The 25,486-nt window shown below is 45.9% G+C and overlaps 1 protein-coding gene across 3 annotated transcripts in view; it reads right to left on the reverse strand.

Moving 5' to 3' along the window:
• Positions 1-25,486, reverse strand: part of LOXHD1 (lipoxygenase homology PLAT domains 1) — a gene marked incomplete at both ends in the record, with an annotated part of 139,103 nt that overhangs the window by 73,549 nt on the left and 40,068 nt on the right. For all 3 annotated transcript variants that reach the window (XM_081263228.1, XM_081263227.1, XM_081263226.1), the window contains 10 exons: positions 294-490; positions 2,246-2,322; positions 4,855-5,015; positions 7,258-7,412; positions 14,522-14,657; positions 15,056-15,142; positions 16,127-16,287; positions 16,830-16,965; positions 21,486-21,736; positions 24,054-24,177. In XM_081263228.1, the coding sequence (XP_081119354.1) occupies positions 294-490; positions 2,246-2,322; positions 4,855-5,015; positions 7,258-7,412; positions 14,522-14,657; positions 15,056-15,142; positions 16,127-16,287; positions 16,830-16,965; positions 21,486-21,736; positions 24,054-24,177 (1,485 nt within the window). The remainder of the gene's footprint in view (positions 1-293; positions 491-2,245; positions 2,323-4,854; positions 5,016-7,257; positions 7,413-14,521; positions 14,658-15,055; positions 15,143-16,126; positions 16,288-16,829; positions 16,966-21,485; positions 21,737-24,053; positions 24,178-25,486) is intronic.

A 25,486-nucleotide genomic window follows, 5' to 3' on the forward strand; every position in this document is an offset into this window, starting at 1 on the left:
CCTCTCCAGGTGCACTGGTTCTGGCCATGTAGGTAAAATGTTGGGGGGCAGTAAAGCTACTAAAATCCCACCCTCCGTGAGGCCCTGGGAGCTTAGCCACTGTTCACAGGTCTTCAGCGGCTCTAGGTCATATCTGAAAAACAGCACCCCGCATAAACAATCCCCAAGTTAACAACTCTTTTCCTTCAAAACAGGCTCACCTATGTGTACACGAGTGTGTACATGTACATGCATGTAGATACCTATGTGATCATGGGTGGATGATATCACTCAACCTTGAGAAGGACACTTACAGTCCCAATGTTCAGGGTCTCCAGGGTAAATTCGTCCACCCGGCCACGCTCAAAATAGTCTTTGAGGTTATTGTCAGAGACGAGAAGAACTTGCTTGATGGTGTCGGATTTATCCCCGTAGAGTTTGATGTAGACCTTGGAATCTGTGCTGGCTCCAGAGACGTCCCCAGTCTTCACGCTGATGTGATAACGGAAATCTGAGCAGTTCAAGGCAGGGGGAGAGAGAGGGGAGGTTAGTGCAGGTCAGAGGGCAAGGATCAGGGTCCCTGGGACAGAATGGAAGTCTGTGGTTGGGAGAGACATGGCTGTGAGTTAAGAACCCAGGTCCTGTGACTCGGGGCAGGAGCTCCCTTCATCTCTGTGGAGCCCCCTCATCTGCAAAATCAGAATTTTAATAGGTACCCTGCCTGCTTCAGAGGGGTAAATGCTGAGAACAGGAAAGGAAATTGCAAACCACAGGCCAATGCACCAAAACTGAAGACAAGGATGTCCAGCAATCACGTGGTCCAGCGTCTCCTCTGATGGATGAGGAAACCAAGGCAAAGGGCGCATCATCTGACAGTGTTGAGCACACCAGGCACACAGCATTATGGCTAGGGATGCTCATCCCAGTTTCCTGGGCAAGGAATTGGAGGCTCAGAGGTCATATGTTTGGTGCAAGATGGTGACATTTAAGAAGTCACCAACCTGGAGTGAAATCTTGCTATGGACCTAAATAAAGCCCCCTGCTCTTAACTGGACCCATGTGGATGTGACTTTATTTTATCACCCAGAAAGGTCTGCATTGCCTGGGTGCAAGGATAAAACACCCAAGGAAAAGGTGAGTCCTGGGATAACATGAGCCAAGATCCAAAGTTTTCCAAGTGTGCTCCAGGTGTGTCTTGGGAAAGGAGAAGCAGCATTGAGGGTAAATGAAACCATTTCCAAGGCCTGCCACTCAAGACTTGGGGTCTTCCCACTGGGAAAACAGGGTCAGAGAAAGAGAGCTGAGTCCAACTTTTTAGGGGCCAGCCCTGCAGCGTGGCCATGCCTGGTCTAGACCAGTCCACTAGGAACATCCAAGTGCACTTGTCCTTGCTTTAAACTATACCAGGAACTAGAAGAGCTCTTCCTTATGCCAGGTTCCATCTAAATCCTATCAAAGACTCTGACTGGGAAAGCAGGAGGCCTGTCCACAGGACAGGACAGGAGGCTGCTGGAGGAGGAAGAACAGTGATATAAGACAGCTACACCCTGGGCACTTGTGCCAGCTCCATCCCTGACTGTAGGCCTGGTGTACAGGGGGTGGGAGTGTCCCCTACCACAGTTGAGGGTCTCTTAAGTCCTGTAATTGTGAGCCCAGACACTAGACACTCCGGTTCCAACTTTCTGATCTGGCCTTAGGAAAGGTCAGATATAAACCTCTAGCTCCTCCAGACTTCAGTACCCCATGTAAAGAACAAATAGCATCAGTTCCACCTTCCTTTGGGGATATTGCCAATGAGACAGAAATAATAACCAGGAGGTGTTGCTATTGTTAGGATTCAGGGATAAGGTTCTTTTAAATGTTGTCTTGAGCTCATGATGAAACCCCAGCACTTGAAGGAATATCACCAGTGAGGAAAACCCTAAGGCCTCTGGGAGGAAACAGTTGTAAACACAGTCCTCATCTGTAGTCCCTTCAAAATGGGACTCTCCTCTCCAGGGCATGGCCAGGGCACATTAGCTGGGGTAACTGATCTTGCTATTCTGTTCACCCAAATGCATTTAGGGCCTCACACCTGTGGCCACAAAGGGACAGCACCAAAGGACATGCCAGCCATTTCCAGCCCCTCCCTCATGGCCACTCCTCTCCACCTCCCCAACGCTGCCTCCTTGAAATGTTCTCTCAAAGGGCTCACTTCTGCCCAGCCGGAGGAGGGCACCCATCCTGCCAAGGGCACACCCACCGCCCAGTCATCAAGACAACTCACTCTTGAGTGTGGCGTTGCTGTCACTGGGCAGCAACTCTCGGACGAGCTGCCCATCATCCTTATCCTTGTCCAGCCACCTGGTGGGCAAACAGGACGAGGTCAGTGCTTTGAGAGGGGCAGGCAGATGCCCCAGCCCTCACACCAGTCACCAGGGAGGTCAGAGCTTTGAATTGAGCAAAGAAAAGTGGGTCCAGAGGGGCTCCCAACAGAGACAGCATCCCCCCCAGACTGGTGAAGGAGGACTTCCTGGAGCAGGTGCCAGCTGGATGTGGCTGAGACCAGAAGGAGGGCGGTGAGTGCGCCAGGAGAAGGAGGAGGAGGAGCATCCCAAAGGGATCGGCGTGTCCTGATGAAATGGGGAGCTGACAGAGGCCCCCGTGGACGGGATGCGGCAAGTGGGGGCTGCGTGCAGGTCGATGTAGCCGGGAGGCGATGGCCACAGGATGTAGGCCCTTGACGTTCACAGTAACAGGCATTGTTATCCTCAGAAAACCCCCACCTCTTTTTCTAAGAGGGTTCTGTGTGCCTAGCCCTGTGCTAAGAGCTCTGAGCTGGGAGAAGGCAGGACACTGAGACAAACAAGACCCAGCCCCGGCTGTGGAGAGCCTGCATGGGCTAAGCAGACAGGATGGGCTACGCGCAGCACTGGGGACTAAGGTAAAGAGGGTGCTGGAGCAGGTGAGTGCTAGAGAAGTTAGAGGAGGAGGTGGGCTCAAGGGGAGGCGGCTGGATCTGCGTCTTCAAGGGTGAATGAGATTCACCTTTGCGAAGAAGTTGGGTCTGTGCCCTTTGGGGTTTGACAGCTGTCACGCGTCACTATGCCACAGTGAGCCATGGCCCAGCTCTCTGCTGTCATTGGACTACCCACCTGGGAAATGCCTTTCCCAGTGCCCAGGGAGCCCAGTCTGGTTGGCAATCTGGGGCTCATGGCAGCAGAAGAGACAGCCTCAGTGTTCTCTGGGGTATTTGGAAACCAACACATTGGCTCTGGACCAAAAAAGTATCTAACTTTATGTCTTGGTATTTATTTCACAGCCCACCCCTAGTGCACTCCGGAGAGATGTAAGTCCTGGGCCACAGAGTCCCAGAAGGAAGTGGGGGCATTGCTACCCCATAGCCCTTCTGATGTGGACCTTGGGCCACTGGGAACTGTCATCTTTTCTGCTCACGTGCCACCTTGTCTTAGGGACAACAGAGGCAACACTGTGGTCTCTGCCATCCCTTCTCTCTCAATCTCCCTCCCCAATCTCATGGTCTTCCATGAGATTCTCATGACCTTGTGGTCAGGTGGCTCTGAGCTAACCTTATAATGACAGAAGGCAGCTCAGCTATTGCACTTCCACTGACCTTCCGTGCTATGATCCCAGAGCACTAGAGAAACAGGAGAGTCCAAGACAGGAAGATTCCTGAAGGAAACCTGAGCATAGATAAGGGGCGTTTGGGGACACAGGCCTGCCAGCTAGAGCCCCTAAATTGATCCATGGGACCTCCCTTTCTGCTTGTCAGGCTGAGGTCACTCTGGCAACTCCCATAGCCACGGAGTCTACAGAGGAGAAAAGGCTAGGAACACCCTGGCCACACATTTGCAGAGGGGAAGGATGGAAGGCCAGCAGGCCTCCCCTACCCCCCACACTCCCCACACCCCCACCCCCACACCCCCCACACACACTCCCCACGGGAAATCCCATCAGCTTTCCCTTCTCTCTCCATTGATCCATCCCCAGCCTCTCCCAATGGTAAAAGGAAACCATGACTCGTCATTTCATTTCTACCTAAATATTTGCAGTATATAAATAGATATTTTTTTTAAAAAATGCTGTTTTCTTTTGGCTTCAAATGCTCCAGCCCAGTTTCACAGTGAGATGTTGCTAAATGAATAAGTCAATCTGTTGGGGGCTTCATTGCTCTTCTCCTGGGTGTGTGTGCGCGGGCGTGCGTGCATGCATGCACACACACACACACACACACACATACACACACACACCTGCCCTAGCTCAATGCTTCCTGATCCTGGCAGATCAGCTGAGGAGAGAGGCAACTTGGGGGATCAGGCCCCAAGCTAATCCTACTGGGTGCACCTCCTGCCATGGCTCCAGGAGAATGCAAAGGACCACCTTGCTCAGAGACTTCTGGAAGTCAACAGGAACCCAAGTGACTATGTAAGAAATCCAAGTGCTTCAGAAAAAGAAAACGGGAAAAGAAGCTTTACTGGCTCACAAGCTGGGGAAAGGAAATGCCGACAAGCAAGATAGCTTGAAAAGATGTCAACTGGGAAAAGATGCGGTCGGAAGGCTATTTAAACAAAAGCACACCTTAAATTCAAAAGCTTAAGTCAGCACGCAATTAATTGTTTCCAGTAGCTCTCATTTAAATTCAGAGATTGTCAACTTTTATTATAAGAAAATACCAACATTTGACACTTAAATGGAGCAAATCAGAAGTGCACCTGGACACCCTGCCAGTGGTGGGTGGGATGTGGGACTCTTCCCCCCACAACAGCCTTAAGCCACTGTTTTGCTCCCTGGTCCTGGCAGTAGCGTTGGGTCCCCTCCACACTCAGGGAGCAGAGCCTAAGCTGGAGAAAACGCGAGCAGATGGGACTCAGGTACCTGAGACATGGGAACTCCACGTTGTCACTCTCGGGCTGCCCCTCCTCTCTCAGCAGCACCCGTTCCAGGTACCAGCCGCTCCCTGGGCCCTTGCCGTCATGTCTGATCCTCACCCGCCTCACCTTCCTCATGGTGACAGACTCGATGGTGAACTCATCGGCCTTCAGAGAGGGAAGGACAGCCGGGTCAGTTGGGATCAGTTGGATGGTAGCTACCCAGGACCAAACACCAAAGGGAGACACACACCCAGAAATCGGAGAAGGCAGAGCTGACAGGTTGGCTTCCTGGTCTTTCAGAGGTGGAGAACAGACTTCACCCCTCTCCCAATTTCTCCTGCTGAAACTATTGTACCATGTCAAGTTCCCTACAACTGAAATCTGATTTTTTTTTTTTTTTTGGCTAAATCATGGCCATTCCCTACAATCTCTTTTTAAAAGGCAGCTTCCCCTAGGAATACAAATATGTGAAGCTGTTATCAGTCACTAGCTATTCTAAAGAGGGGGATGATTAGAACTGATTGGGAGAACCAAGTGGTCTGGCCAATTTTGAAGTCTTTCCTGCCACTGAGACAGCAACAATAAAGGGAATGAGGAGTTTTTAGGTCTAGAGGAGGATATGTGGGAGTTACGGACAGAGATGTCAGAAGATGTAGGAGGAGAAGAGTGGAGAAAAATGTGGGTGGGTGGGAAGGAGAGAAAAATGTAAGACTGCAAGGGAAGGCAAGGCAGCCCACCTCCTCTCCCCAGATGCCCTGCCCGCCCCCCCCCCCCGCAACAGCCTGCTCAGAGAATCTTTGCCCATAGCCAAGATCTAAGAACTAAGCCAACTTGGATTGGCCTCACAACAGGCCTCCACGCTCCTCCCAGGGTCCATCCTGTCCTGACTGTTATAGTTGGGGTCTGGAATGTTCCCAAAGGCTTGTGCGTTGAAGACATGGACCCCAGCAGGTGGTGCTGTTGGGAGGTGGTGGATATTTTAGGAGGTGGGGCCTAGTGGGAAGAGATAGGTCACTGGGGGCGTGCCTTGAAGGGCATATTTTGTCCCTGGATTCTCCTCTCTTCCCAGCCACCATGAAGTAAGAAGCATTGCCCTACCACAGGTTCCCCGCCATGATGCTCTGCCTCATCACAGGCCCATAGCAAGAGCACCACACAACCATGGATTGAAACCTCTGAAACTGTGATCCATAATACATCTTTCTTGTTTTAAATGGATTTCTGTCTGGTATTTCGTCACAGCCATGGAAAGCTGACTGACACTCACCAAGGAAGGGGTGGCAGAGGAAGGAGACAGGGTGAAGGCTTCTGCAGTTGCCCCTTTGCCTGTGAGCTCACTAGCGCCTCACTTCATCTGCAGCAATGATTTTACTGAGCATCGACTGTGTGCTGTGGGGCAGGTTTGAGGGGCATTACAACAGCCATCCCCAACCTCACAAGGCCAGCCACAGGTAGGCATCCTTTCCCTCATTTTAGGAGGAGGAAAAGGAGGCACAGAGGAATGGAGTGGTTGGCTCACAGCTTGTTTGCCCCCTACCTGCCTGCCTCCTTCCCCACTGATTCATAAGCCCTCCCCAGTAAACCCACTGGGTGCATGGGGTGACAGGGAATACTTACAACAGTTGTAAAAAGGTTGGGAGCAGAGCCCTGTTCTCCCACTCCCATGCCTAGTGGCTTTCTTGGTTTCTTTTTCACAAAGGACTTTGAACGAGATGCCCCCAGTGGTCTTAGTGGAGAATGTAGAGTTTCCACGTTGGCCTTAGATGCCCGACTTTCCCCCAGCCTGAGTTCACTAGTGCCACACAGAGGCCCAGAATCCTTCTCCCCTCTCCTTCCTGGAGGTAAGAAAGGTACTGCTCTCCCTCCCCTCTTCTCAAAGCTCAGGGGTGAGGAGGGGGCTACAGCCTTTAGGGTGGCTCTCCAGGTCCTAGCTGCATCGTCCTAGGAGCTTGGTAGGTGTCATGCAAGTTAGTGAATCCCAGCCGGACAAATGCTTAGGGACCAAATAAGCCAGGCACTGCTTGGCTCCTGTCAGGACTCCCCAGTCGCCCATTTTCCCCATTCAGAGAAAGGCTATTTGGTGGCTGAAGTCTCAATATCAGTCATTGACTCTATTTTAAAAGAGCAGAGAGGCCAGGTGCAATGGCGCACACCTGTAATCCCAGCAGCTCAGGAGGCTGAGGCAGGAGGACCATAGGTTCAGAGCCAGCCTCAGTAAAAGCAAGGCACCTAGCAACTCAGTGAGACCCTGACTCTAAATAAAATACAAAATAGGACTGGGATGTGGCTCAGTGGTTGAGTGCCTCTGGGTTGAATCCCTAGTACCAAAAAAAAAAAAAAAAAAAAGAGTGGGGAAGATAAAAGAAGGGAAACCAGTCGGGAAGGGAGGGGAGGGGAGGCAACTTACACTGCCCTTCTCAAAGAGGTCGGTGTTATTCCTGCAGTTATACAGCAGCCGCTCCCCGGTGTCCCCCACATCACCATAAAGGCAGAGATAGACGTTGGCATCAGTCCCCGCACCTTCGAGTTCCCCTGTGCATACAGTCACTCGGTACCGGACCACTGGTGGGAAGAGAGGGAGGGAGAGAGGTTCCATTGGCCGACAACCCCAGCATCCACTTCTAAGCTCTGCCTCCTTCTCTCCTCCCGGCTCTCACCTGGGCTGAAATTGCTCCTATCCACAGCTATCTAAGTCCTGCTGCAATGAACCAGGCAAGAGCCAGCTCATCCCCAAGACCCTTGGCCTCGACACACCAGACAGACACAATCCCGGCCAAACATCGGAATCCCTGAAAAACTTTCATAAGAATTCAGATTCCTGAGCCCCTCAATTTCCAAAGATAGGACTCCTAAAACTGAATTGTTTGTGACTCCCTCAGGGGACTCTGATGGAACTGGCCAGTGTTCAGGGATGGTTCTGGTTCAAACATTTTGGCCCTTGATTCATTGGATCCAGGAAACCTTTAGGATGTTCTCCAATTCATATGTGTCCTGTCCTCTGAAGGAAGATGGCTTTTACCTTATGAACCCTAACTGAGACTTCCCCTTCTCTTCAGAACCCTCCAGCACTGAGGATGTGCCAGGAAGTGAAGAAGAGAGAAAGTCACCAAATGCAGTCACAGCGGAACGACAATGGCCTTTTCCAACACTGAAAAGGCACCATGGGGGAGGTGCAACTGTCTCCCCAAATGTGTCAAGATGCCATTTACACAACAATACTAGTGCAAGAGAAAGGAGAAGGGAACAAACCTGTATTTTGGGGATGCTACTGAAATTAAGTTGATATTAATCTGAACTCAATTGTTTTTTGAGTTAAGATGTTAATTGTAATTTCCTGGGCAATGACAAAGAAAATAACTCAAAGAATGCATAGTAAAAGAAACAACAAGGAAAGATAAAATGATGTTCTATAAAATATCTATTTAATACGAAAAAAGGAAATACCATGGACATACAGAAAACAGCAAGGTGGTAGATATAAATCCTACTGTATCCGCAATTACATTAAATGTAAATGGACTTAGCATTTCGATCAAAAGGCAGAGTGTGGTGGTCATCCTGCAGAGATGGGATGGGTCTGCTCACCCCAGATTTGCTTGGACATTAAAGCTGAGGAGGTACACATGGGCCAAGAGCAAACGTAAGATGTATTAGTCGCACAATGAGGAGTTCTTAGGAGAGCTTGACAGGCTCCCATGAAGGTCCAAAAATAGTTTGAGGTATCAGGGAGATTGGGGTTTTATGAAAACTAGGTGCCGAGATGAAGGCCTGGATCAGGGCTTATGTGATTTCCACCTTTCACCATCAGCTCACCTAGATATCAGGCAGAAAGGGAAAAATGAGGTGATGTAACTTGAAAGCTATTAGAATTCAAATAACAATAACAAAATTGAACTGTTTATTATACAGTGATTTGTAAGATGGAAAATGGACCTATTATCTATCAAGGAACACACTTTGGATTCAAAGACATAGGTAGGTCAAAAGTAAAAACATCCACCAAATGGGCTCAAAAAGAATCAGACAGTCTGAATAGACTTATAACAAGCAAAAAGATTGAATCCCTAATCAAAAAATTACACACGAAGAAAAGCCCATGCCCAGAAGCCTTTACCACTGAATTCTACCATAAATTCAAACAATACCTATTCTTCTCAAACTCTTGCCAAAATGGAAGAGCAGTCAACACTTCCCAACTCGTTTGATGAGGCCAGCATTATGCTGTTACTAAAACTGATAAAGACATTGCAAGAAAAGAAAATTATAAACCAATATCTTTTATGAATCCAGATGCAAAAGTCTTCAACAAAATACTGGCAAACCATGTCCAGCAACATATAAAAAGAATTATGCACTGTGACAACATAGAATTTATCTCAGAGATGCAAATTGGTTTGACTTCTGAAAATTAATTAATGTATTATATCATACCAATAGAATAAAAAAAAACAAAATCACATGGTCATACCAAAAAAGCATTTGACAACATCTCACACCCTTTCTTAATAAAAGTCATTGACAAAACAGAAACAAAGGCAACTTCAACTCATGAAGTTCTTCTGTGACATCACACCCAATGGTGAAAGACTGGATGCTCTCCCCCAAGATCATGAATAGGACAAGAGTGTCTGCTCTCACCACTTCCACACATCCAACATGGTACTGGAGGTTTGGGGAAAGGCAGTGAGGCAAGTGAAGTACACAGGGATCCGGGTTGAAAAGAAAAAGTAAAGTCACAACTATTCACAGATGTAGGATCATGTATAAGGAAAGTCACTAAAAACTGTTAGAACTAACAGATGAATTCAGTGAAATTATAGAATTCAAGATCAATATACCTAAATCAATTGTATTTCTATTCTCTAGCAAACATTTTCATTCACAATAACATCAAAAAGAATAAAATATTTATGAATAAATTTAATAAAACAAGTGAAATATATATTCTGTATATTCTTTTGGGGGGGAGGGATGGGGGTACCAAGGATTAGACTTAGGGGACTCCACCACTGAGCCACATCCCCAGCCCTATTTTGTATTTTATTTAGAGACAGGGTCTCACTGAGTTGCCTAGTTCTTCACTTTTGCTGAGGCTGGCTTTGAACTTGTGATCCTCCTGTCTCAGCCTCTCAAGTCACTGGGGTTACAGGCATGGGCCACCATGCCTGGCTGTGAAATATATATTCTCTGAAAACTACAAAATACTGTTGAAATAAATTAAAGATTTCAATTCATGGACATGGAAACATCCTGTATCCATAGATTTTAAGATCTCACATTGTCAAAATGTCAATACCCCCAAACTGGTGAACAGATTCAACATAATCCCAGTGGACTTTGGACTTCTAAAATTCACATAGAATTGCAAGGGAACCCAGAATAACCAAAACATTCCTGAAAAAGAATAATGAAGGAGAATAACAAGTGTTGGTAAAGATGTGGAGAAATGGGAACTCTCTTTGAGTACCAGTGAGAATATAAAATGGTACAACTTTTTAAAAGGCAGTTCAGTAGTGCCTTAAAAAGTAAACCAAAGAGTAACTATATGACCAAGCCCTCCTACTCCTAACTACATGCCCAAGAGAATGGAAAACAGGTCCACACAAATCTTGTATATAAATGATCATGCCACTATTATTCATAATAACTGAAAGGTGGAAACCTAAATGCTCATGAACACGTAAATGTGTTACATTCATACAATGGAATATTATTCAGCAAATAAGAAGAAATGAAATTCTAATACATGCTACAATACGGATGAACCTTGAAAACATGCTAATTAAAAGAAGTTAAATGCAAGAGTTCATATGGTATAATTCCATTTCCATGAAATGTCCAGAATGGGTAAATCTATAGAGACAGAGTGTTTGTCAGAGACTGAAGGGAAAGGTGGAGAAATGGGATGACCCCTAATTGGTATGAAATTTCTTTGTGGGGAGAGGAAAATGTTCTGGAGGCAGTGCTGATGGCTAGGTGACTGTATCAATGTACTGACAACCATTGCCTTGTACAGGCAAATTGTATGACACATGAATTTTATCTCAATAAAGCTGTTTTAGAAATGGACCCTACTCATTGGCCATCCATCTAAAATGAGTTTGAAATTATATTAGGAAGGAGACAAGCCACCAGGATGTTTAATTCAATGCCCAACTTGGGTTTTCAGTAATGTACCCATTTCTATTTGGAGACATAGACACATTTGAAAAATAAATTGGACCACTAAACAGGCGGGTACACAAGGAAACAGTTATGTATGTAGCAAAAACACTGTTAGAAAAAAAGGGGAAGAATGATCGTATCCGAGACCTGCCTTGAGAACAGCAGGCATAAGGAGACACTTAAACCATGAGTTAAAGTCCAAGGAAAACCCTCCGGCCTCCCACCCATGCCTGCTCACAGGGCCACAGCCTTCAAAACCCAACCGCACTGCCTCCTCTAATCGACCCCTGACAATCCAAAGCTGCGCACCCTGCATCTTCAGCCTTTGGATGAGTGAAGGTGAGTCTTTGTGTCCGCTGTCCTGGATACGCTGTGCTAACACTAAGAGGAAGGACCTGCACTGACCAGAGTGAAAACCAGAAAGTAGAAACCTGAGGGACAAAAGAGAAGGAAAGACCCGGATGCCAGCCTCCCCTCCATCAGAATTTTGATGAAGGCCAGTTCTACAGTTTTAACTCTATGGATTAGGCAATTCCCAGAAGCCAAATGAGGAGGGAATTTAGAAATTCCTCTGCCTAGGAATTCCAGCCCCCTTTGTTTGGGACCTCCAAGGTCCATTCAATTGGAAGTCCTTGAAGGTCCTCCCTCTCTGCAGGGGTCCCCTGGGGCCCAAGGGCCACAGAGGTCCCAAATTCTTCCTGGTGAGAAGTCTGTGGACGATTAAGAACAATTGCATTGCTTACCTCAGCAGTGAAAGACTTTAAACACATGGGTAAGTACCAGAAACCTCTTGTACTTTAATTTAAAAATTACAGCTCAGTCTGATTAACGAGAAGCGACTCGTTTGGCACTCAAGTCCAGTGGACTCTTTTGCCCTCTCATCAGCAGTGTATAATCACAGTGGAAAATGCTGATCTCATTTATGTCGCTGCCTCCTGGGGCTCCCGAGGGAAAGGCAAGGTGGAAATAAACTGTGAGCTGCTCTGCATGTTTTGTCCACGTCTCCTGGTCCATGTCTCCTGGTCCGCGTTAATCAGCATGATCACTCCCCAAAGCCTCTCGGCTCCCAGGCATGGTATTAATTGTTGATTTGGCTGGCCATTATTTTATAAGTAAACTGGGGACACACAACTCCAAACTCAGAATTGACTTTAAATTGGTATTTACTCAATGTACATGAGTTCAAGACTCCGCACCCCAGGGCTTCCTGGGAATCCTGGCACGTTATTCATCACACGCTGGTAGCAACTGAGGAAGGGGGATGTTTTTGCCCTCAGCTCTGTTTAGTGCTACAAAGAAGCATCCAGACCAGAAAAGGAGATCTGGATGAGAACACAGGTATATTCCAAGCACCAGAGAAATATCAGTGGGCCAGAAACAGGAGTTGGGGATTTGAGTCGGTAGGGGCTCCAAAGAACTGCCGAGAACCCCTGGAAGATGTCAAACTGCCTTTACAAGCAGGGCAGGCAGCCTCAGTTCAGGCTAATCACCATATTTTTTTTTCCACATTAAAATAGTTCTTTAATAGAATCACAGAAGACAAAAACTAAATAACAGCCATTAGAGTAGAAGGCCTGGCTCAGATGCCACTTTATCTGCAAAGTTTAATCCCAACTGCCTAGGCAGGAAGTTTACCTCTTGCTGTATCTAGACAACATTCACGAACCAAAGATAGGAGGAGGGACAATACAGAAATCAAAATCCTGGAAGGTGAGAGCCACGGAAAAGGGACACATGCCTTGGCCCAGTGGTTCTCAAAGTGTGGTTCCCCAGGGGCAGCATTGCCATTACCTAGGGATGGGCGAGACAAGCACATTCTCAGGCCCTACTGCAGACCCACTGAATCAGAAACTCTCAGTGGGACCCCACAATCTGTGTTTCAACAAGCCCCCAGATGAGAATGCCCTGAAGTTTGAGAACACCTGGAGAAGAGGCGGTAGATCAGAGCTGTAGGTAACACCACAGAAGGCTCAGGAATGAAAGCACCAGGTAACTTTAGAGGCAGAGACTGCAGAACTCATATCATGAGAATGGTTAGAAGGCTTTGGAAAAGCAGTTAGGTCCCACGAGGCCCTCCCAGTTCTTCACACCTACCTACAAGCTCAATTCTGGCGCACAAAGTGGATAGCTCAGGTAAGAACAGGAGCATCTCTGCCCTGGTGGGCTACATATGATATAACGTCCCAACTAGTGGGGGAGCATATGGTATTATCATACTCACAGAAAGATTATAGCCTTGTTTCCAAAGCAAACCACTATTGAATATGAAAAGGCAGAAGTGGTGTCTTGGAATAGTCACTGAACCAGGAATCAAAGACCTGTTCTAGGTCTCACTCTGTCTCTAACCAGCTATGTGATCATAGCAAGAACTTCCTCAATTCTTCATCAGACGAGTATAAGGAGCTTTGAACACAAATATTCTATAGTCATATATTTAATTAAAAATGAAGAAACCATAAAACAGAGGAAACTTATTACTAATTATAAGTATTGCCTAATTAGACTAACAGACTGGATGATCTCATTTGAGATATTTGCTATTTGGAGATGCAAACACACACACACACACACACACACACACTTAGCATTTAACTCTAATATCAAATAACTTCAACAAATATAGAAGGCGCTTCTAGTACGTGTGTCTATGCAGAGTACTCATAAGTACCACATGATCACCCGTGAACTGATGTTTCTGCAATATTTAGTAGGGCTACTAGAACCATGGGTGACATTGTTTTCTGTATGTTCTTAGCTTTTTGTGATTTTGCAATATTACTTTACTATTGAAAAGATTAACAACTGCCACAAAGATAACAAACATGCTATCTTACATGTCAGTTCTGATCAGTTGGTAGTGTCTGTTGAATTGCTATATTGATGGCTGCAAAGCTCATTTCAGATTCAATGAGAGAGAATGTCATGTCACTTAGTAGTGTCTGCCATGGGAAAAGGACAGAACATGTGCTGTCCAACACTCTGCTACTATAACCTAGAGGCAAAATGACTTCCCTTTGGCTCTGTGAATGTGGTTGCTAGACTCTAAATTAAGTCCCTCTCCTACCAGCCTCAAATAGAGATAGAGGCTCATCGGGTAGCAGTCAAGCATGGCTGCAAGAATCCACATCCAGCCTTCCTTTGGGGGAATCAGTCTCTGCATTTCATAATTTGAAGGGAATAAAAAGACACTTCCTTTAACTTCAAGGCAGCTCTGGAGAAGTACTGTTTAGAGCAGAGTCTTCTCACCCTCCCATGGCCAGCCTGAAGACCCATAGACCTCCCCTCCCTCCCCAACACACCCATCATGGTCGAGTGGGAGCATCATGCCTTGAAGGTGGCTCCTTCAAGCCTGTCTTGAAGCTGGGAACTTCAAAACCCACTCTGGCAGTCAGAGGGGTCCTGATGACGCAGAGTGGACAACACTATCAGTTCAGTTCAAGTGTCCCTTGGCACACCAAGTAGAAGGTCCACAGCCTCCCCCAGGATGGGCAGTGATCAGTACTTACTGCCCATGATCCTCCGCACTGTTGGGCCCTCTGCGGTCATTTCCCTCACAATCTCATTGTCATCTTCGTTGGCGTCCAGCCAGCGATTGCAATTGAAGTTATACTTGTCCTTATTCAGAGTGTTCATCAGGGTCATCTAAAATGAAGTTCCAGGGTGAGCAGGTGACTTTCAGGTAGCAGAGTCTCTCACCCATGCCCCGAAGTCACCATTCTGCTATCTCATCTCAGGAAGGCCAAGGCCATCTCCTGGAGAGGACCCTTGCGGAAGGCGGAGAGACAGGTTAATATTTCTCCCCCTGGTCTCCTAGGACCTACACTTGCCTAGCATATGGGTAACTGGGGCAGATATGCAGGCCCCATGGGCGCCCGAGCATTTTCTCAGTCTGCTTTGAAAGGTTTCTCCCCAGCCATCTGGAAGTACCTGTGGCCCATGTCCACGCTTCTCCACTTCTATTTCCAATAGAGAGTAAACTTACAGTCACAAAGAGGGACAATTCTGATTCCTCTCCCAACCCTCAAGGTGGTGCATCTCACCCTTTCTAAATGCCATCCAGAACCAGGACTCCTTCTATCATGCCATGCTCGAAGCTTATAAAATCTGCCGAGATCTGGGAGCTCAATCTGTGTCGAGAAATGAACAGGTCTGAGCAGGCATGGCTGGGAAAATGCCTGTCTCCTCACAGCCGGCCACGGGAGCTGTTTCTCCCTCGAGAGGATGAATGGGCTTCAAGTCCTCCCCCAACACCCTCATTCCTCTCCTGTTCCTGGTAGCCAAAGGCCCATGGGGGAGAGACAGCCATGTAAAACTGGGGTTCAGTCTGGGCTGGTGAAATGGAACGAAAATAACTGACCCACAGTGGGATGCAGCCTAAAGAAAACCTTCCAAGCAATAACATTCCAGTAACAAAATCTATATGACAGCCCTGCAAATTAGCACAGGCCCACAGCCCCAGGACTCCACTGGGCAGTGGAACAGACAAAAAGATCAATACCAAAGCCATGCCCTTTCCCTAGGGGCTCAAATCTGGCAGGAAAGACAAATACATAAAGAGCAATGAATCGAGTGTTAGAATAAGGCACCAATGGGGTTCTCTGAGGGAAGACTGCAAATTACAAATTATTCCTACCAAAAGGTCAAAGCAACACTTCAGTGGGGTGAGGGGGGACCCTTGTTCCAGTTACATATGTACTGGAAAGTTTTAAAGCAGTATTTCCCTTCAAATGCCCTGAAATTCATACTTTTCCTTAAATTTGACCCTTACTGTCTAATTCAGCCCATATTGGGTGATCTAACACTCACTGTGCTCAGGGTCTCTATTCTATCCCCCAGTCACTCAATTCTTAGATGCTCAAAACCATTCCATCCTTGTTCCCCCTGGCTTGATTCCTACAGTCCCAGACGAAGGGCAGATCTAAACTGTCTCCCTTTCACTCCCTTGCCTATAAATCATCACATGTGTCACCCCTTGCCGGGGGCGGGGGTAAACTCTCCATTTTGTCTTCAAACTTGGTTGAAAACGAATCTGGCTTAGAAAATCAGATTCTCTGAATACCTGCCACATCCTTCCTCCTTTCCCCACCCACCTCACCACAGTTCTCTCCTACCCTAAACTTCTCGATGACACCTGGTTTGAACCACTTGTTGTTGGGATTCAGGAGAATCTCATCTGTCCGCCCCTTCTGTCCATAAATCTGGATGAAGATGGGAGAGTTGGTACCAGCCTTCTTCAGGTCCGTGGTCCAGACCCACAGGGACCAAGGAAATTCTACAAGACAGATCAAGGTGTACCATAAACATCAACTGAAGAGGTTTTCAGGTTACCAGTAGGAAAGAGGAGAGAAAATGATCACGACCGAACAGCAGGTGACAGGCAAGTGTGTCCCACTCTCAGAAACCCAGTATAAGAAGGGCTGTATTTAGAAAGCTGAGGATTCCTGCTATTAAAAATAGAGTTCTTCCATGTCTTTTTTACAGACAAAGCCTACTGGTGGTAAATCCTACTGGTGGTATGTCTTAAATGGGGGAAGAATTGACTCCGCCCACCCTACCTGGTATATTCAGAGTGCACTAGAGTGAATCCCTCAGTTTAACCCCTAGCCACTTCTCCAATCTGGGGACCTGGAGTCAGTCTTAGTTCCAGATGTGTGACGTTGTATGGTCTGTACCTTGTAGAACTGAGTCCCCTAAAGGATTCTTTCCCAGTCTCTGTAGAGGAGAATTGAGAAGCAGGCGTGGACCCCTTCAAAGCCTTTGACAGTGTTCTGACATCCTGGTATTGCTGGAAGATTCTGGGGCTCTTGTACTTACTCTTCAGCCGCTTCTTCCTGAGAGACACCATCTCATAGAGCTGCCTCTCGATCAGCCCATCTGCCTTCTTCTCATCCAGCCATTTGCTGCAGGGGAAGGTTTGCTGGATGCCAGTGAAGGGGCACAGAATCACCACCTGGGAGGGCAGAGCGCGAGTGAAGGGAAGATACAGGAAAGAGGGGAAGGGCGTCCTGGGGGGACCTGCTCACAAAGCTCACCAGCCCCCTCAACCCAAGGGAAGGGATGTCTGTGTTAGGACCCTCCATGAATGCCACTTCTGCTGTCTCATTAAATCTGCGATTGAGAAAGACCTCCTCCAATGAGTCTTCCAGAGTAGATGTCGTCCATCCTCCAATCTCCTAGCTCAGCTCTCAAGCCTGTTCCTCTGTATGCAACACCCTCTTGAACACCCTACTTCTGTATGTTTGTCATGAAATCTTGGCTAATCTGAACCAAATGACCAAGACTACCCAATTAATTCCCTGTAATTGTCTTGTAGGAAGAAGGCAAATCGCAGGAAAGCTAATTAATATCTGGAATTGAATACAAACCCAGCTGCCCTATTGCGGGCTGTGTCCTCACTTGGGCCTCTCACCTACATCTCCATCACTGCCCACACTCTGGAGTCATTTATTTAGAACTCATATCCAGCTCAGGCTCCTCACATTGTGGATAATCAAAGGAATGTTCCTGGCATCCTGTAGAATCTTCTCAACAAAGAAATTTTGACTATTCATATTACTAAATTCCAAGCTTTACCCTGTTTTAAATTTGAAGTCTATATGACTCTCCCATGGGTCAACTAGTTTGACTAATCACTGCCTTGGTATTTATTCCTTAGCTGGTATTTGTGTGTGTGTATGTGTGTGTGTGTGTGTGTGTGTGTGTGTGTGTGTGTGTGTGTTGGTTAGTTTGTTTTTTTCAATATGATAGCAAACTCTAACTTCTTTAACTTGAATTTTTACCCTTAAATATACCCAGGTATCTCTGAGAGTTCACCTAATCCTCATTATCTGAGCATCGTGATGAACCTTAACTTATAAGAAGCACCAAGGGGAGGGGAGCTTACAGATGGGGTGGGGAACTGCATACCTCCTCATTCTCCCAGAGAATCACTTCTCCCTGGAGATTGTGCCAGTGAAGGGGCACAGAGGCAGCTCCCTTAAACATTTTACTAACGTATTGGCAGCTAATATAATCCACCCCCATATTCATTCAACAGATGGGAAAGCTGAGGTCCAGAAAGGAGAATAAAATATCCAAGTTTGTACAGTTAGGGGCAGAAAAGAAATATAAATGCTTCTAGCCCTAATTATCAGTTTGGGTCTTTTCCATCCTTACTACAAATCTCAGAATTATTATTTTTGGCTGAGGTCCACAGGGATTTGTAACTTCACTCCATCTTTGATGCTGAAGATTCTATATAACCACATATTCAGAACTGTACTCATACTTAGGCAAAGTTGGAAGGCACCTATGCAGGGTACTCTGGGGGCATAGAAAGGTCTAATTTTTATAAAATTTACTTATAAGTCTTTCTTCTGAACGAATCCCAGAGTTGTCACCTCCTAGTTTACTCTTCAATTGTGCTCTGGTCATTACATGTGTGTGTGAGTTGGTTAGTTTTGTTTTTTTTTTTTTTCAACATGATAGCCAACTTCTGAAAGCCTGATGTGTCTCCTCACCTCTTGGGGTTCCCCTGAACATAGGTACAACCATATAAAATGCTTAAAATAGTAAAAGTTTGAGTGCTTGAAAGTGCTTGTTAAAAGTTTGACTTCTGGACTAGGTAGTCCAGAAAAACTGGTAGAATGAAAGCCCTCACCATTGCAAATACCCACATACTGGATAAAGAACATGAAATTTCATTTTATGTATATTGGTGAGCCATGGATTTACAGGAAGCCATAAGAGCCAGCAGAATTCAGAGCATTCAATGCTGAGGTCTGTCCTGCCCTGGAGGAGGACCAAGAGACAAAGAAATTAACAGTCACACATGGCAGCACATTGTAGGACCTGAGAAGAACTTGCAAAGTGGAGGATCTAGACAGGAAACACATGTGAACAGAAGCACTTCAAGGAGCTGCTCCCTTAGATGAAAGGTAGGTAGGGGAAATCTGCAAAGGGAAGCCTGCCTCCTCTGCCTTTGCTCAGAAAAGAAATTAATAATAGTCTCCCCTAAGAATCAGTTACTACAAGCCTGGTTATTGGACGGGTAACAAATACATACCTAGACATATTGAAGAGACGTATCAGATGCCAAAGACAAAGAGAAGATCTCAAGAGCAACAAGAGACAAAAGATCCATAATAGCAATTAGACTAATGGAAGCCAGAAGATATCAGGAGAAGGGAATCATCTTAGAATTCTATATCCTAAAATTGTCTTTCAATAGTGAGGATGGAACAAAAACATTTTTCAAATGAACAAAGTTTACCAACAATACACCTTTATCAAAAGAACTCCTACAGAATGTACTGCAGGAAGGAAAAAATTGATACCACACATAAAGTCTGAAATGCAAGAAGCAGCAGCAAGCAAACCAGCAAGGAAGTAGATAGATCTGAACTAATCCACGCTATCTAATGTGTGGATTTTAAAATAATGCCAAATAAAGATAAAATTCTAGGAAAAAAAACAGCATGAAATTTAGATATGGGGTTGTTAGCATTTAGTGATTTTTAAGGTGCTTTTATTTCCCAAGAAGAGAGAAGACATATTAATTAAATTTAGGGTTTGTCATATTAAATGTGCATGGGAAAACCACCCAAATGGGATATTACAATTTGGATGTCCCACCAAAACTTACATTGAACTTTCATCCCCACTGTGAGGTTAAAGGTAGAACTTAATGCAGTTATAGTGTTTAAAGGTGGGACTGTGGGGAGGTAATCAAGTGAGGCTGTAAGGGTGGGGGCCTAATCCAATGGGACCATAGCTCGATAAGAGGAGGAAAGACCTGAACTAAGACCCTCTGTCTCTCCCCGTGATGCCTCCCACCATGTCATGGCCCAGCAAGAAGGTCCTCACCAGATGCTAAGCAGATATTGAGGCCAGACTCTTGGGCTTCCAAATCATGAGCTAAATAAATTGTAAATTTATTTTGTAAAAAAATTTTCTTTGTAAATTACCCAGTCTATGGTAGCAACATAAAACACACTAAGTTGCAGGGGTTGGGCAGGGGAACAGTCCATCTAGAAGAAATATTTTTAAAAAATAAAATAAAATAAATAGTAAATGTAAGACATATATCTATAATTATAGTAAGTATAAATGAACTAAATTGGCCAATTAAAAGATGAATCCTATCAGACTAGATAATGGCAAAGATTGAATTCTCTAGGAGGCTATAATACTTCTATGCCTAAAAACACAGTCCCAAACTATACCAAGCAGAAATTATCAGTTGTAGAAGGGGAAATTGAAGCATCACAACTGAAGTGGGAAATTTTAACACATCTTTCTTGGTAATTAATAGATTAAGCAGAAAAAGATGTCAGTAAGTACATAAAAGATTCAAATAACCAAAGTAACCTATTCAATTTAATAAAATAAAGATTTTAAACCTAACTCTTAGAAAATTATACACAAATTGAGCATGCACTGTAAAGTAAATTGCAACGATTTTTTTAAAAAATGGAATCACACAGTGTTTTCTAGATAAAATAATACTAATTATACTCCAACAAAGATAATTTTTAAAATGAAACATTCTAGGATTCAAACCAGTTAAGGACTATGTGATAAATGAAAATTCAAGGTCAATGCCACTTAAGAACATTCAAAGAAAAATTACACACTAAATGTCAGCAAGTCAATTCTAAAGGTATACAAAAATTATAAAATTGCAATCCATTATCACTAAGTTTGGCCTGTAGAAGAAAGCAAGAATTTTATATAAAAGGATACATGAATGGCCAATAAAGAAATAAGATGATGTTCAATCTCAGTAGTAATCACAAAAATAAAAATTAAAACTGCCATAAAATCATTTGACAACTTCCAGGTAAAGATCAAAACTATTGCAAGTGTTGACAAGGATGCATGGAACAAAATGTCTCTTCTGTGTGACTGAGAGGACAGCAAAGAAGCACAAATACTTTGGAAAACAATCTGGAATATTCTGGGAAAAAAAAAACTGTCCTGTAAAGCTGAAGATTCCCTTGCCAAATGACCTAGAACTTCTGTCCTGAGAAACTCTTGCGCTATATCCATAGTGGCAAAAATCAAGAAACAGCCACAGATTATCTAATGGAAAAATTGAACAATAAATTATAACCCATATTTTACTTTGAATATATATACATATTCTTCAACATATAAATATTCCACAATACAAACATATCTTTAAAATGGTCGTTGATTGAGGGTTTTATAATCTGAAGCGAAAGTACCATCCCCAGAAGCAGGATGGTCTATAACCACCAACTGAGCCCTGTGGCCAACCTACCCTGTTTGGAGAACAGCCCCCATTCCTGACCACCAGGAAGACAAGCTGGATGAACATGTGACCACCCAAAATGCCCAATGAAAGGGACTGCCCATGTGCTCTGTAACTGGTCCAGAGGAAGTAGGAAGTAGGGTACAGGTTCGAGTTTGCACTCACAAGTTAAAGGGGGTTGGATCAAGAAAAGCTACATGGAATCCTCCTCTTACCTTCTCACAGTACCAGCCTCTGTTGACACCCACGTTGCCGTGCCCAATGGAGACCCGGCTCAGGGGGCTGAGCAGGGCAGCCAGCTCAATGTGGAAGATATCCGTGCGGCCCCTGTCAAACACACCGCCCTCCAGGAAGATTTTCCCGCTGTTCTTATTTCCTCTGGCCCCATACATGACCAAGTAAATTTTGGATTTGGTCCCAGCTCCCCGGATATCCCCCGTGAAGACGGTGACAATGTAGGTGATAGCTGGTGTGCAAACAGGAGAAAAGGGTTCAACGTGAGTTGCAGTATGTCATCCCCCTTCTTCCCTCCTGCCCACAACACCCTAGCATGCCCATCTTCCATATAGCTCGTGTCCCCTCATGTCCTCCTCCCTTGGACCATGCCCAATGTCCCTCTCAACCTCATTTCATCATTTCAGGGTCTGTATGTCAGTGTATGTGAGTTTGAGAATAAACCGTGTCTATTATTACAGGAAACTGCCAGTGCTGATCATAAGAAACCAACAAAGGGGAGGAGGATCCTGGGCTGGCTAAGAATAATACTAATTATTGATGTTAATTGCCATGTGTACCTTATGAATAGCTGTCACATGGCTTCTGTTATGTCTAATCTAATTATAATAGCGCCACTAATGGAGATTTATATCCTGAGCCATCTGATTCATTTAACTTGCTGTTTTGCCAATAACTTAAAAACACAACTTTTGGTAGAGGGCACCACTGTCCTCATTCATCACCTAATTGGTGGGAGGGGGAGGTTTGGGGGAGAGGGGGACAATGTTTGGGCCATATTGAGTTTGCATCAGTCAGGAGGCATTGGGAGGAGGTGGAATTTTGGGGAAGAGACAGCGAGGAGAGTTAAACTCTTAAATGAGGAAGAGTGAGAGAAAACACCAAAGGCAAACATTTGGGCAGGAAGTTCTACTGAGATCGGGCCTAGGGTCATTCATTCTATTCTGGGATCTAAGGCAATTGGCATTTTAGGCTTTTGATTCATTCACCCACCCCTTACCTGACCCTACCCTACACCCTCATCCAATGACATTCGAGAAATAAAACTCCCAAACTTCTTTGGAAGAGAACACACAGACTTCCTTGGGCACCGTTCCTTTACACAGATGCACCTTCTTTGGATTGACAAGCATTTATCCAGCGCTTGGAGTGCTTACTAGACACCAGGCCTTCAGGAATACATGAAGATAGACAGGGAAGGCCACTGATCTAAAAAAGAGTGGGTCTCAGCTTCATTGCCCCAAGGCACATGGGTGAATGGCATTCTCCTACTAGATGTAGTTCCATGGCCTGGTTATGGGAATTCCCAGCGACTGTCATTTCTCCTCTTTCTCCATCACTGGGAGACAAGGAATGGTAATGCAGTCCATAAGATCGCAGGGATCTGTCCTAGTGTACAGTTTTCAGTACATTTGACTCCTGCAAGCCATAGCAACCCAAGCCTGTGCAAAAGCAGGATGAGATGATGCAGTCCAGGGAGGTCAAGAAGGCCTCAGAAGTGACTGGAAGTGGGAATTTGAAAAACAGAGAAAAGATAACAGTCATTACAAGCTGAGGAGAAAGCAGCTTTGGAGGACAAAGGAAGAAAAAGGGTAAGGAGAGTAAAGCAAGCCAGCGAGTCCCCTGTGTGAGCACCAGAAAGGGAAAGAGCCAAGGGTTTCACGGATGCACTGTGGGGAGAGGGAAGTGTTGGAAGATTCTGCTGAGAAGATAAACTGGAACCAAATGGTGGAGGAATTTGCATATTACACGACAGAGTGTGGACTTCATCTCTGTGCAGGGGCGAGCCCTGGAGGCTTTTGCAGCAGAAGGTGTTCTCAGATGTGCATGACATTGATATCCTGGAACACTCATGACCCCCTCAGCCATGCTGGGACCTGGAGGCTTTTTGTGAAATTCACAGTGGATAAGACCTTAGGAGGCAGACCAAGTACCAACCTAGATAGGTTCCTTAACTTCTACGGGCCTCAGTTTTCCCAATTGTGACATGAGGATGATAAAATTCCTATATCATAGTGTTGCTATGAGGATTGAAAGAAACTAGGTGGGCCAAGTGCCTAGAGGACCTGGAATATAGAAAGCACTTCATATTAGAAGGAGTTAAAACTAAATTAGCTGGGCATAGTTGTGCATGCCAATAATTCCATGTGAGGAGAGGCTGAGGCAGGAGGATCACAAATCTGAGGCTAGCCTGGGTAACTTAGGAAGGCCCTGTCTCAAAATAAAATTTTAAAAGGGCTGGGCATGTAGCTCACTGGTAGAACATTTGCCTAGCATGGGTTCAACCCCCTTCCACACATACACATGTAAATCAAGTGTGCACACATCAGAAGTGGGTAACTTCCCCTACTCAGGGGCTTTGCCCCAGCTCCTTTGGTATGAACAGAGCCTCATGTTTGCAGCCCAAGGGGACAAAACATTTTCAGGAGCAGGAGAAATACTGTCTGGCCCCTGCTGGATCACACACCTCCAAACCTGCAGGTGTGAACACTGACTCTCAGGCAGAAAGTGGAATATTAGCCAATGGGGGCTCAGCTTTCCAGTTCTACCTGTGGTCTCAGTTCCGCCCACTAAGATATCCCTTTGGATTTTGCCATCATCTTCATCCAGGGCCAGCCAGCGGTGGAGGGGGAAGTCATATTTCCTTTTGTTCCCAATATCTTCAATGACAATCTGGGAAGGAAAAGAGGAAGGAATGAGATGAAGAGGTGCACCTGGCGATCTACCCAAGTCCTCCAGTCACTGAGGGTACGGAAAGAATCCACTCTCGTCTCCTCATGGCCCAGGAAAAGCTCATCACAGGACGCAGCTGTCGCCCCGAAACATCACAAAAACCATACAAGGATGACTGCCAATCACCCCCTGCTGAATCCCAAGCCACTGTCCCTCCATTCATTGCTGCAGGGCATTTTTGAAAATTGAGCTAAGAAACATGGCAGGAAGTGCCCTGAGAGCTGAGACGAAGGACTGGAAGCCAGGATTTCAGGCCGGAGGCGAGGCTCTGATCCTAACTGGGATAAAGCAGAATTAAAGCAAAGGGCACAGAGGAGCCTAGAATCTGGTGATCAGGTCAGCCACTGACAGTGTGATGAATGGAAATGGCCATCCAGGAACTTCCCAAAGGGACTGCCACGTGAGCCTGGCTGGTGAGGCTGAGGGACTGGGGGGCCTCCCAAAATGTGCCTGGAGGACCCACCTGTTAAATAAGGCAGGAGAGAGAGAAGCACCCTTCTCAGTGAATGATGGAAACACCCATGTGTGTGTGGGAGAGAGAGAGGGGGAGAGAAGGAGAGGCAGAAAGGAAAAGAGAGAGAGAGAAAGAGAGGGAGAGAGAAAAGCAATGACCTAATAAAAAGCAAGAGCCATTATAGACTCAAAGAACATTCTCCACTTGCCAACAAGCCCACAGGCATGGCTGGCCTTCTGAGAGCTGAGAAGGGAAGTGCAGGCCATGAGCTAGTCCCTGGAGGACAGATAGTGTCCATAGTGGTGCCAACCATATTCTGTGATGGTGGGACATGCCAGCATCACAAGGCAAGTCCTCCTGATGTGAAATCCAAGAAGGATGAAATCCCCACAGAGACGGGGGAGAGAAAAGATGAAGTGCTGAACAGGGGTCATTCCCTCCCTGTTCTTCTCAGATGGTTCACAGGCACCCCAAAATGATTGTGAGCCATGCAGACCTCGCTTCTTCCTGCACGGGCTAAGAACATCTGAGCGACCGTGTGAAGTCCATCTTGGAGTCCCTGTGTGTAGACTGGTGGGGAGGGTCAGCTGTCATTTAGCAGATCTCCACACACTCACAAGGCAACTGGGGAGCCCAGGGGGTCTCCTCCCTCCCACCAGAATCAGGGAAAGTTTCATAGTGGAGTCCTGAAGGATGCTTAGGCTCTGGCTAAGTCTGATGAGAGAACCCAGCTTTCTAGAAAGGTGCTAACAAGGGTGAAGCCTTGGCAGCCATCAGAGAGCAGTGTGGCTGGCC

This window comes from Spermophilus citellus, assembly GCF_964194105.1.
Source record: "Spermophilus citellus genome assembly, chromosome: 12".
NCBI classification, from domain to species: Eukaryota; Metazoa; Chordata; class Mammalia; order Rodentia; family Sciuridae; genus Spermophilus; species Spermophilus citellus.